This window comes from Vollenhovia emeryi, unplaced genomic scaffold, assembly GCF_000949405.1.
Source record: "Vollenhovia emeryi isolate VEMERY1.0 unplaced genomic scaffold, V.emery_V1.0 DF939152.1, whole genome shotgun sequence".
In the NCBI taxonomy this organism is placed as follows: domain Eukaryota; kingdom Metazoa; phylum Arthropoda; class Insecta; order Hymenoptera; family Formicidae; genus Vollenhovia; species Vollenhovia emeryi.
The window spans coordinates 967,226-978,573 of NW_011967214.1; the positions used below are offsets into that span (position 1 = coordinate 967,226).

The following is an 11,348-nucleotide window of genomic DNA, read 5'->3' on the forward strand; positions in this document are numbered from 1 at the left end:
AGAGAGAGAGAGAGAGAGAGAGAGAGAGAGAGAGAGAGAGAGAGAGAGAGAGAGAGCACAGTTACTGACGTTGTTTTCTAGTTCTAAATACTATTACCGTTCGGTATATGTATAACAATGACTAACTAACTTAGCGCAGCTTATTTAATTATATTGAATCTGTATTCTTTCATAATTATACGTATTACATTATTATATCTTTCTCAAATCCAGGCACTAAATATCTTTCTCTTTCTCTGCCCTTCTTTAAAATTTGAACACATTTCATACATGGCTTATTGTTAGATTTCTTAACTTGTAACTATTTTAAAGAACAGAAAAGACACGAAGAGAGTATTAAAATGGAAATTTTGACGGGTCGATTATTGAACCGTCTTTGAATTTACACGAAAAAAAACTGCATGTGGTAAACTAAATTTCGGTTGTAAAATATGGACAGCTATTTTAGTTGTGGTAGCTGATATTTTGCAACTGCGCCTATTGTATTAGGTGCGACAGCAAACCATTTGCTGTGGTTTAGAAATTTATAGTTATAGCAGCACAATATTTTTAGCACGTCATGATTAGTTACGGTAGCGGAAATTTGTTTTCAGCGTACGTGTCAGTTTTTCATCAATTTGCTGAGACTTCCTTTAAAAATATGTATGATAAAAATGACACAAATTATTGACGTCACACTCTGTCGAGTATAACAAGTGTGAGTAAAAAGAAAATTTTGAAGCTGACAAGCTTCATTGTGCTACGTATTTATATACGCAAGCAATAGCAGATAAAATATATTAGAATAAATACCAAGTTCGAAAATTATGGTTTAAGAATAAAGATCATTTTAGACGATCTATATCCTTCACAGCCAGAATACGATGTAAAAGAGTGAGAACAAGTGTCCATTATCTCTGGAACGTTAAATAGGTACACTCTGAGACTGACATATTTGTAATCGGCTTGACGAGACCTTTCGTTTGGTACCTACTTTGTGACCAAAATCGAATGCGAAAAAAAATGGGGCCGATCTTGTTCTCTCACTATTTAATTTGTTATTTCGCTCGAGATAGTGTGTTCACCTGCACGGGCTGTCCATCACGACTCCTCCGTCGCCACAATGATGTGAAAGCGCGATGTTTTTGAAGGTAACAACTATCACGCAGGACGGACAGGTGACTAATTCGAGGCTGCATTGATGATGGGAACTGTTGACGGTGGTGGCGTAAAGACGCGGCATAAGTTGTCTCGGTGAATTTCTGACGAAAGTTACGTTCTTCGCGTAGAGGATGCCCTTCTCGCCCAGCTCCACATAAAGACGTCTGCCATTATGAGGCCCACAAATGTCCTCGTTTCGTATAATGTTCCCAGCCGTTGCGAAGATCCACCAGAACGTCACGAAGATCACTTGTATCCGCGACAGCATTTTATGAAAGAAACGTGCGAAATGCTAACGGATTAATTGCCGCAGGCTTATAGAAAATATATACAATCTTCGAGAGGAACAGATAAGATATAAAATATAGAGGATAAATAGAGAGAGAAAGAAACATGAGGTCTAACTAATATCTAAAAATAACTATCCTTATTTTTTGACGTGCTTAAATCGAAAACTTTGCTAGTATTTTCTGTAAATTGCCGCGAACGAACGGCGCCGATCACTGTATTCCTTACCATATTTGGATTGAGACATATTCGTAGCACGGAAAGCGACGTTCTGCACTTTCCGCCAGGAAACCCGACGTAATTGTGTATAATTTCGTTAGCACGGAGACGCTGTCATATACCTCACTAATATCGAATAAGGCACTCTTATGGCATCCCTCGAGCACATGGAGATCACGTCGTTCGTGCAGTTTACACTACCCCGCAAAGTACAACCAGATAATATCATGGTAAAATTGGTAGATATTAAAAACTGTCTTGTGTAATAAAATTGTCTTATCTTTTTAGATTTTTTACTTTAAATTTAGCCAATTAGCTTCGTTCTTGCTTTTCGAAGTCAATCGTACATTCGTGACTGTAAATAGATAAATGATAAGTGCAATTTATTTATTTCTTTGAAATAAATTATGCGACTTCGTCTTCTGAGATAAAGAAGGAATAAAAATGACAATTATGGCGAAAAATATTTTTGTTGTAACATCTCAGCAAATAAAATATTGCATGTCGTTTCCTAATCCTTAGTAGCACAATACGTTGGCGCAATATTGGGAAATATGTAAATCTAATATTCCCAACATTGGTCCAATATTGTAAGATGGACGTCTCTTCTTATTTAGCCATTATGCCTACTAGGCAATATTGGTCTAATATTGTATCGATATCAAATCAATATTAGACCATATTCGTATTATACTGATAAATATTGGCCAATGCATTTCCTATATAAATCTATTATATAATTATTCTTGCGCAATATTTATTTCGTGGCCAATATTGGCTTTAAAACAAATAGTTAGACACATAATAGTCTAGTTTACACCGATTATTTGATACGCGTATCAAATAGTGTATTTCAACTGATTAGCCAATGACTAAATCCATTTACTAGTTATTTACTATTTGATACGCGTATTAAATAATCGGTGTAAACTAGGCCTATAGCAATGAATCGCAATTGAGTATTAAAAAATCATAATTTTTTCGCTATTGTTTTAACGTTGCAGCAACATAAAGAGTCAATGTAAAAAATTAACTTAGATTCAACGTTGAAAACATATTTATACTTCAACATTCTACATTGCAACGTTTCAGCAACATTTAACTTTCTGTGATGTATAGGTAACCTGAATTACTTATAAAGTCATAGTTTTAATTTCTCTTTGTGTTTTTAATATAAAGTCGACTGTTCTTGATTTTATCATTATGCGTACTTTAATTGTGTGGAAGAATTTTAAAGCCAATTTCAAATTTAGTTAGAAGTACGAATTGAAAATTTCAAATACCAATATCTTTTTTACTAGACTTCTAAACTGAGTGTTTTAAGTATAAAAATGTTCTGCTACGCGGTCCGCAACTTATCCTGGTATTATTTTGTGCGTAAAAGCTAATAAAAAGAATTACAAGCGCGAAAACTATATTTGACTGTGTCGGTAACAAAGTTAGCTGAAGGAGTTCGCCGGCTGAGGCATATATCCTCTTGTTGTGACGCGGTAGCGATACGTTAGCGAGTTATGAGAGACCCTGATCTACTGACGGATATCCCAGAGCTGCCGAATGATTCGCCCAAAATGGATCTCAGCATTCACGCGGAGAGACAAAGGTTCCCTTTCTGCATCGTTTGGACCCCGTTGCCCATCCTGACGTAAGTCGTTCTCGGTTAAATGCGTTCTGACCATAACCTCGTCTTTGATTCTACACATTTAATATTCGTCGAGGTGGCAACGCTTATTATTTATTGTACGTTGACAACTCTCACAAAATGTGACAATTCGTGAAGTGTATAAACTTCTTTCTCAAAGTCCTGCAATTGATATAAGCATTTGTTCATTTTCAAGATACATCCTGCCCTTCATCGGACACATGGGCATTGCGACGTCAACGGGAGTGATAAGGGATTTTGCTGGCCCTTACTATGTTTCCGAAGATAACATGGCATTCGGTAAACCTACGAAATATTGGCAACTGGATTATACCAAGGCCAAGGGAGGCGTACAAGGATGGGACGCGGGTGTAATGGAAGCTAGCGAGATTTACAAAGCTAGAATGGTAAGAAAACCATTTGGCAAATGAATTCGAAGGGTAGGAGGTCTCTATTTGTAACTGCGGACAAAGACTGACTTTCTTACAGCACAATCTATGCTGTGACAACTGTCATTCGCATGTGGCGACAGCTTTGAACCTGATGTCGTATGGTGACTCGAGCAATTGGAACATGGTAAAACTTGCGTTCCTGATGTTGATTCACGGAAAGTATGTCAGGTAGAAACAAAATATGTGTTCAAAAAGAAATATCTCATTCTTTTTTCTCTATTATCACCAAGATTTATCATGTTTGTTTCAGTGTTCTGGGCTTTCTTAAGACCTGGTTACCCTTTTTCATACTTGTTACAATTATATTGACATTAAGTTTGTGTGTAAGTTAAGTACATATAGGTATAAGTGCATAGGGTAAGTGTATCAGTGACTAATACCTGCCACTTCTGTTAAGAAAATAAGGCAACTGAACACGGGATACATATAGACTACAGTGTTTGCCCCTTGAAGTGACAGTTCAAATCTATATCCTGTTTTCACATCTAATTTTTTTCTAACAAAAGTAGCAGGCGTCAACTACTGGTACTAGTTACCTTGTATATTATAAAATGTCAATTTACAGTTATAGATTTATCATGTCACTTTATAATTATCCCAAAACATTTTACGAGATACTCTACGAGAATTTGGCAAGTAAGAACATCCTTATATACAGGGTGTCTGATAAGTTTGTTCTCAACCGAAATATGTAGATAGATTAGGGCAAGCTGAAGAGAAAAATCAGATACCATGATGCAAAATCCGCAATAGTTATTGAGTTATTAATTATTACGTCTAAGCGAATGAACACGCGGAAACAGGCTCCCTTGCCGCTCGCGCGCGGCCCGCTACGCCCACCGAGCCCGGCCTACACTCGGAAGCCTGTTTCCGCGCGTTCATTCGCTTAGACGTAATAATTAATAACTCAATAACTATTGCGGATTTTGCATCATGGTATCTGATTTTTCTCTTCAGCTTGCCCTAATCTGTCTACGTATTTCGGTTGAGAACAAACTTATCAGACACCCTGTATTAATATATTGTAGCTTTTCTGAAACGGCAGTTTTTGGCGTTGCATCCTTAAGTGCGGGAGATGCAGCAAGATCGTAAGGGATGCCATGCCAAACTTTAGCAGAACACATCTGTCTACATTTATTAGATATAAATATAATTTATTTTCTTTCAGTTTTGCAACTTAAAATGCGCATACACATTGTCTATATAAGCGTTATGTAACAATAAAATTAAGTCCAAGATGTATGGCTCTTCCATGACGTTACGCGTTCTGTATACATGTATGTGTGTACGCCTAAAGAAAGTAATTATTTTTGTCTATTATTTTACATTTTTACTTATATACAGCTGTATAATCGATACAACTTTTAAAGCACTTTTCAACGTGTCATAAAACGTGCAATATCAAACGTGTGCTTTAATCACATCTGTAGCAGTATGGCAATAGTGTGGCACTGAAACTATCTCCCTAAACAACTTAAATATATAAAAATTTAATCTTACGTATACTTTTTTCCCCATAATGATTGATGCCTACAAGTCAATTTTCTTCTCAAACGCATTTGTACACTTTCTTTTTCGCAATCACTTTAAATGTCACGTTATTTGTTCTTAAAAGATAGGAACGCTTTAAAACAGTGCGGTCTGTGTAGAATATAAGAATCAAACTTAAAGTCTATTACAGTGTTATTATACCGAACAACGTTAACTTCTTAAAAAATAACTTTATTATATGTTCATCTAATTAAGAAATACATACGTATTTAAGTTTGATTCTTTAATTCGTAGAATTTTCGTTACACATATCCATTTACATAACAATCGGAGTTCAAGTTAGTCGTCAGTTCTGCTGTCCATTTCTGTAATAACCCCCGTTTCAAGGGAGAAGTCGTAATCGTAATTCTGATCCTCTAATCTTTCTACGAAAGACATTATTTCGCTAATCCGTAGACCGTCTATCTCTAAGTCGTTGTTCATGTTACTTTGCAACTGTTTGCACAACTTGAATGGCACGCCGCTTAGATAGTGCGGAGCGTCCACTTGCTGAGCTAGCTTGGGTAAATTGCCAACCGACATTGTGGGGTTCAACGGTGTTCCGCCTATGAACGGATACAATCCACCGGGATATGGCGCACCCTGGTCACCAACGTTGGGTGGCAAGGAGGTTCGCCTTCTTTCGATAACTATGAAGTCGTCCCCTGGGTCCGCGGGAGGCCGTTCCTCTTGCTCATCCCTGGATTCGGGAGGTGAATCCCTGTGCTTCTTTTTGCCAAAGAGCCAAGACATCTTCTGCAAAATTTTCTACTTGACAACTTGTCCGGATTCTTTCGCGTAATTAGATAAATAGCAGTAACACTTAGGCCGGCACTCGTAGTCAGATCTTATATTTAAGACTATTTTAAGATCCTAAGATGCTGTACGGAACATTTTAAACAGAGTAAAGATAATCTTAAGACGATCATAAAAGATCTGACTATGAATACCGCCTATAGTCAGATCTTATGCATATTCAAGACCGTCTTAAATTTATCTAAAAATGCTGTATGGAATATTTCATTTGCTACGGAATAAAGATGTTCTTAAGACGCTCTCTTAGGCCCAGTCTACAACGAGTTGTTGGTCAGAAGTCAGAACTATACGTCGGTCCTTTTTCTTCCACCCAGAAAGGAAAAGGACCGATGTATAGTTCCGACTTCGGACTAACGACTAACAACTTCTTGTAGACCGGGTCTCAAATATAACATCTTACTACAAATACCCCCCTTAGATGTAGTCAAAATCGAGGGGGAAACCGCAGACCAAAATGTTGTACACCAATGCCCACTAATGCCCAGTGTGCATTACTTTATCTTCTTATCTTATATTATCTTAATTTATCTTTATAACGCCCTAGCAAGGCCTAATACCCAAACTAATGCCCAAAAAATGCCTAGTAATGCCGCAAATCTGTACACCACAATGTCTTCAACGGTTTTCACCTCTGTTAAAATTAGACGTATCCATCCGTAAATAACGTATCTCGTGCGAAAGCCACACTAAATAAAAAACGAATAGCACAAACTTTGAAAAGTCGAGGCTACTTTGTCTGCAGCAATAGATGAAAATTAAAAAGTCATACTTCTGCTCCTCGTAGCAACTGGAGCAAAAGCGGTATAGGCTAACCTAATGAAAAGGAAGTAAAACGATGAACATCAGCAAACGGAAAACATTTAGTTTACAACGTATTATCACGGAATTGCAAGCACTTCTAGGGTGGTGTCTGCAAAAGTCCATTTCTAACTTTTGTCTCTCGCCAACTCTAAACTCTAACCTCCGATTTAACGGCGCGAAAGTGAAGGACGTCGCCTCGCAAAAATTCGTCAGCCTTCGAGAGAGCAAATGAGAGGCTCGAGCTGTCACGATGGAAAAAGATTACGGATAGCCCGATAAGATCGTGCACGGGGAAAAATCGCAGAACTTACGTGCAGGCGGGTTAAGAAACTAAGGAAAAGGTGAAGTCTACGGCACACTCAACGAACGGTCTGTGCTACAAACTGACCATCCTGCTGTCGCTTTTTGTCAGTCTCTTCCTCGGGATTGACAAGTCGCCGTAGAAAACGCCAAGTTTTGACACGAGCTACCGACACCTCGGACGTTGAAGCGAGGTGCGGAATAGTACGTGCAGTAACGCGAAGCTGCTTATCGAAATAACAAGCTTGCCTGTCCCCTCGCCAGATGTCAATAAGTCAATCGGTGTCTTAGCAGCACTTTGCGCACTTAAGTAAAATGTATGTATGTACATATATTGGATGCGTGCATTGTTTGTCTCCGAGAGAGATAGAGACAGGTGTAGAAAGTGCAGCTGACAACGTGAACTTGAACGCTGCGGGAACGACGCGGTGACGTCATTGCGAGTTACGAGCGAGCGATCGAAGTTGCAGCGGCGCCAATTATCTATCCTCTTTATCTGACAATAAGCAGTTTCTATTCTATTCTACCCCTGGGAAAATTTACTTTAACTGAAATTGAAAATTTTAAAAGTAATCTTTCAGATCTAAAAGTTTACTTAGGCCCGGTTTCACCGTTAATTTAATCGGTAGTTAATCTAATCGGTCGGTTAACTTAACAGGGTGCCAACAGCCAAACATAAAACTGATACCAAGAAAATAGGTTAATAATGAAGTTAATAATGAAGTTTTATGTTGGCACCCTGTTAAGTTAACCGACCGATTAGATTAATTCGCGTTGGTGAAACCGGGCCATAAAGAAGTTAAAAGTTTACTAAAGAAATTTTAGGGATATTTTCAACACTTGGGTCCGATTTCACCAACGTCTTTCCCATTTTACTTCAAACATCTTCATACGAAAAACAAACGATCGCATATGGTACAGTCAACTGTGACCGATATCGCTATCGCTGTCCTGTTTACACGAACCACCGCTAGATGGTAGCGCCACATCGAATTACGCGCTTGGCGACGTGGAAAGCAGCGGAAACTTGGACGGTCGGAGATTCATCGCTCGTGGACAAATCCCGCGATTGTTGAGTAAGTTGTCGAGTCGAGAGCAACTAAAGTAACGTCAATTCGTTCCGTTTTCGATTATTCTACACGAAACGCGAATATTTCAACTACCAACTCGACGCGCATTTACACCGGCGTCTCGCGAGGTACGTGCGCGCGCGTCAATAGGTTTCCCTGCAAATCGAGTTAACTGCGCTCCAACGTTGGCCCGCGGCGTTTATCATTCATACGCATTTGCATTAATTATTTTCATCCCGGCCGCGATATTCGCCGAGAGAGGAGAGGGCGCGGTGAGATCTCGCGGAGTGAACGACGACGGCGGTTCCGCGCGCCGAGCGCACCCGAGCGCCGGCGAAGCCCGCCGACGGGCCACGCGCCGCGCGCGTAGGTCGCGGCCGATCGGGACGGGATTCGTGCCGCCGATATCTCTTGTTTCGCGTAGATCCCCAACGTGTCCGCTTCCCTGCTGCGCGATCCCTCCCTCGTTGCGACTCGACGGGGCGGAACGGGGGCGAGCGCGCCGCGTCGCCTCGTTCGGCGCATTTTCGGCGGGCGGACGCATGCGCGTCTCTACCCGAGTGCGCGCGCGTACCCGTTCTCGTGCCGCGCGCGGCGGCGGCGGCCGGTAGCGTAGTTCGGCAAAGCGCGTCGAGGTAGCGGCGCGGTCGCATTGTTTTTGTCCCTCGCCGTGTCTGTCGCGCGCGCACGTACCTACGCACGCATCGCGATTCGGAAAACACCGCCGCGCGAGTAACGGAGTCCCTGCCGCGCCGCACCCGTTCACGCGCCCCCCTCGGCCTGCGCGCGGTCGGCGTCCACCGGCCCTTCGGAGCGAGCCGTCGTCCCCGCCGAGGACTGCGGGCACCGCGACATAGGTGTGGCGGGTAAGTACGAGCCGTCTCGTTATTTACGTGTGGCATGCGCGCGTAATCGCGCGCCGTATCGCCCGGCACCCGCTCGAGAGGTCCCGCGAGCAGGTCCCCCCGTCAATCCCTCCCGAGTAGGACGTTCGCGAGCGACGCGTTGCGCTCCAAGGGCGCCGTGTGTGTCGCGTCGCGCCGCGGATAGCGAGATCGTCGGCGAGCGCGTCGCGTCGCGACGCACGCACGCACGCACGCACGCCGGCGTGAAAGATCTCGGCGGCGTTTGTAATTCTTCCCCGCGCGGGCACGCCGCGTGACACCGGGATCTCGCGGACGGTGCGTTATTTTCAAACGCGGCGCACTACGTACGTCAAATCCCGGTGTGGTCGCGAGCCACGATTCGGAGCCTCCGCTCCGAATTGCGCCCGACGTTTTTCGTCCGGCGGCGGGGATTGTGCCCGAGGGTCGGGAACGCTCGCGCGTGAAATTGCGCCAAGACGAGAGCGTCTCGTACCATCGATATTTACCGTGACGTAACTATAGTCTTCCGCACGCTCCGCGAAGATAATCTCCCGCAAGCGTCCCCGCGGAGCACCTGACCTGACCTTTTGCGAATGATGTACGCGTGTAAACAGAAGCGTTGCGCTATGGGGTCCATGGGGTCAGCGATTATGATTTTTAAACATTCAGATTTGGGGGGAGGGCAAGGTAACACTTGCTGAAATAAGGTGACGTTCCTGTTGGCTGACAATTTTCACTGATGTATTCTCCGCTGGAGCAAGATTAAATATACAGGGTGTCCCCGAACGTTCCGACCAGATTTATAGGAAATTTAATTCTGAGCGAAAAGTTTGCTATAAACATGGATCGCAAAATGCTTCCTTAAAAGGTTGGCGCCCAAAACCCTCTGAAATCGCCGTTATTTTATACACTTTTACAGATATCGGAAAAGTATGCGTTTTTTGTTTGCGCGCCAACATTGTAAAGAAGCATTTTTCGACTCATGTTTACAGGAAATTTGTTGTTCGGAATTAAATGTTCTATAAGAAAGAAATTCCATGAAAAGAGTAACTTATTTATTAAATTGAAATTTCACGTAGTACGGCAACATATCGGTTTGTTCAAGCATACAAACCGGCGAGACACGTTGTCCGTTTTACAAGGTCGTGGTTAATGTAAGATCTGCTTAACATTGAAAGCAGAAAAATATAATAGATTAAAAGCGTTCACGGGGATAGAGAGGATGGATTAACCTGGCGTTGCTAGTACAAGTTTTATTCGACGTTAATCTGAAAAGATCTGAAGGAAGCACTTGGCATACTTTTACCCAAAAAATGTAATACAAATATCAAACTTGTACCGCAACTCTTTATCTTTTTCCCCTAAAAAAATTAATAGTCTTAAATATATCACCTTAATTTATTGTTTTAAAACAGTTTACCTGTAATGTTGTGCTAATTTAGACAAAACATTTCGAATTTTAAGAACAGTACACGGAGAGAGCTTTTTTTTTAATATACCCTGAAAATCATGTAATCGCGACATTTTGAAAAACTTTGAGAGTTTTTTGAAATTTTGACCATACATTTCGCTAATAATTATACTTTTACTAGTAAAATTTAAAAAAAAACTCTCATAAAGTTCTGCAAAATGCCACATTATCCTACGACATGATTTTCAGGGTAAATTTTAAGAGAAAATTCTCTCCGTGTAGTAAGAAGCGCAAAAGAATGAATGTAGAAAGAGAGGGGAAAAAGGAAAAAAAAGCGGATTTATAATTAAGGTTAATTTGAATAAAGTTATTACTTTGGGGTCCGTGGCACCCAGAGGAAGAAAAAGTACACCGAGAGAATTCTCTCTTAAAATTTACCCTGAAAATGTGATCATGGGACAACATGGCATTTCGAAGAATCTTATCACTAGTATGCTCTTATCATTAGTATATTACTAGTATACACTTAATATATATTTTACTAGTAAAATATACAGGGTGTCCTAAAACCACCGGAGGTGCTCTTAATGACAGATTCCTTAGAACATTTCCAGACGAAAATCCTAATACAAAAGTGTCGAGGCTATAATAGTTTTTAAATTAGAAGCGATTATTTTCCACAAATGATAGGGCTGAAATTTCGCGCGCTCAGGAACGGCGAAATGACAAGTGATATAAAAAGAACGATATTCATAGGAGCACTTATATCACTTGTCATTTCGCCGTTCCTGAGCGCGCGAAATTTCAGCCCTATCA

General features: G+C 41.3%; 4 protein-coding genes across 12 annotated transcripts in view; 2 read left to right on the forward strand and 2 right to left on the reverse strand.

Moving 5' to 3' along the window:
- Positions 1–2,298, reverse strand: part of LOC105565445 — an 11,099-nt gene extending 8,801 nt beyond the window's left edge. The window contains exons 1-2 of one of the 3 annotated variants that reach the window (XM_012018657.1): positions 1,657–2,298; positions 1,065–1,389 (exon numbers count right to left, since the gene is read on the reverse strand). In XM_012018657.1, coding sequence (XP_011874047.1) covers positions 1,065–1,389; positions 1,657–1,675 — 344 coding nt within the window. In that variant the 5' untranslated portion in view covers positions 1,676–2,298. Of the gene's footprint in view, positions 1–1,064; positions 1,433–1,656 lie in introns of all 3 variants that reach the window. The other 2 variants (XM_012018658.1, XM_012018656.1) reach the window with 2 other exon arrangements.
- Positions 2,299–3,092: 794 nt separating this feature from the next.
- Positions 3,093–4,976, forward strand: LOC105565447 (transmembrane protein 222). Of its 4 annotated transcripts, none has more exons than XM_012018666.1 (5): positions 3,093–3,289; positions 3,483–3,693; positions 3,776–3,897; positions 3,969–4,382; positions 4,732–4,976. In XM_012018666.1, the coding sequence occupies exons 1-4, from the start codon at positions 3,159–3,161 to the stop codon at positions 4,045–4,047; spliced, it is 543 nt and encodes a 180-aa protein (XP_011874056.1). In that variant the 5' UTR covers positions 3,093–3,158; the 3' UTR covers positions 4,048–4,382; positions 4,732–4,976. The 4 variants fall into 4 exon arrangements, with proteins under 4 accessions (XP_011874056.1, XP_011874055.1, XP_011874053.1 ...); XM_012018665.1 differs by having other exon boundaries at positions 3,989–4,382; XM_012018663.1 differs by having other exon boundaries at positions 3,094–3,289; positions 3,776–3,906; positions 3,989–4,382.
- On the reverse strand, positions 4,876–7,539 carry LOC105565446. 4 transcript variants are annotated; one of them, XM_012018661.1, is made up of 2 exons: positions 7,435–7,539; positions 4,876–6,024 (listed from the first exon to the last, which is right to left on the reverse strand). In XM_012018661.1, exon 2 carries the CDS (start codon positions 6,019–6,021, stop codon positions 5,569–5,571), a length of 453 nt encoding a protein of 150 aa, XP_011874051.1. In that variant the 5' UTR covers positions 6,022–6,024; positions 7,435–7,539; the 3' UTR covers positions 4,876–5,568. The 4 variants fall into 4 exon arrangements, with proteins under 4 accessions (XP_011874051.1, XP_011874049.1, XP_011874050.1 ...); XM_012018659.1 differs by having other exon boundaries at positions 7,274–7,539; XM_012018660.1 differs by having other exon boundaries at positions 7,197–7,539.
- Positions 7,540–8,926: 1,387 nt separating this feature from the next.
- Positions 8,927–11,348, forward strand: part of LOC105565451 (histone deacetylase 4) — a 145,665-nt gene continuing 143,243 nt past the window's right edge. The window contains exon 1 of the mRNA XM_012018671.1: positions 8,927–9,121. The gene's annotated coding sequence lies outside the window, so the exon portion shown is untranslated. The remainder of the gene's footprint in view (positions 9,122–11,348) is intronic.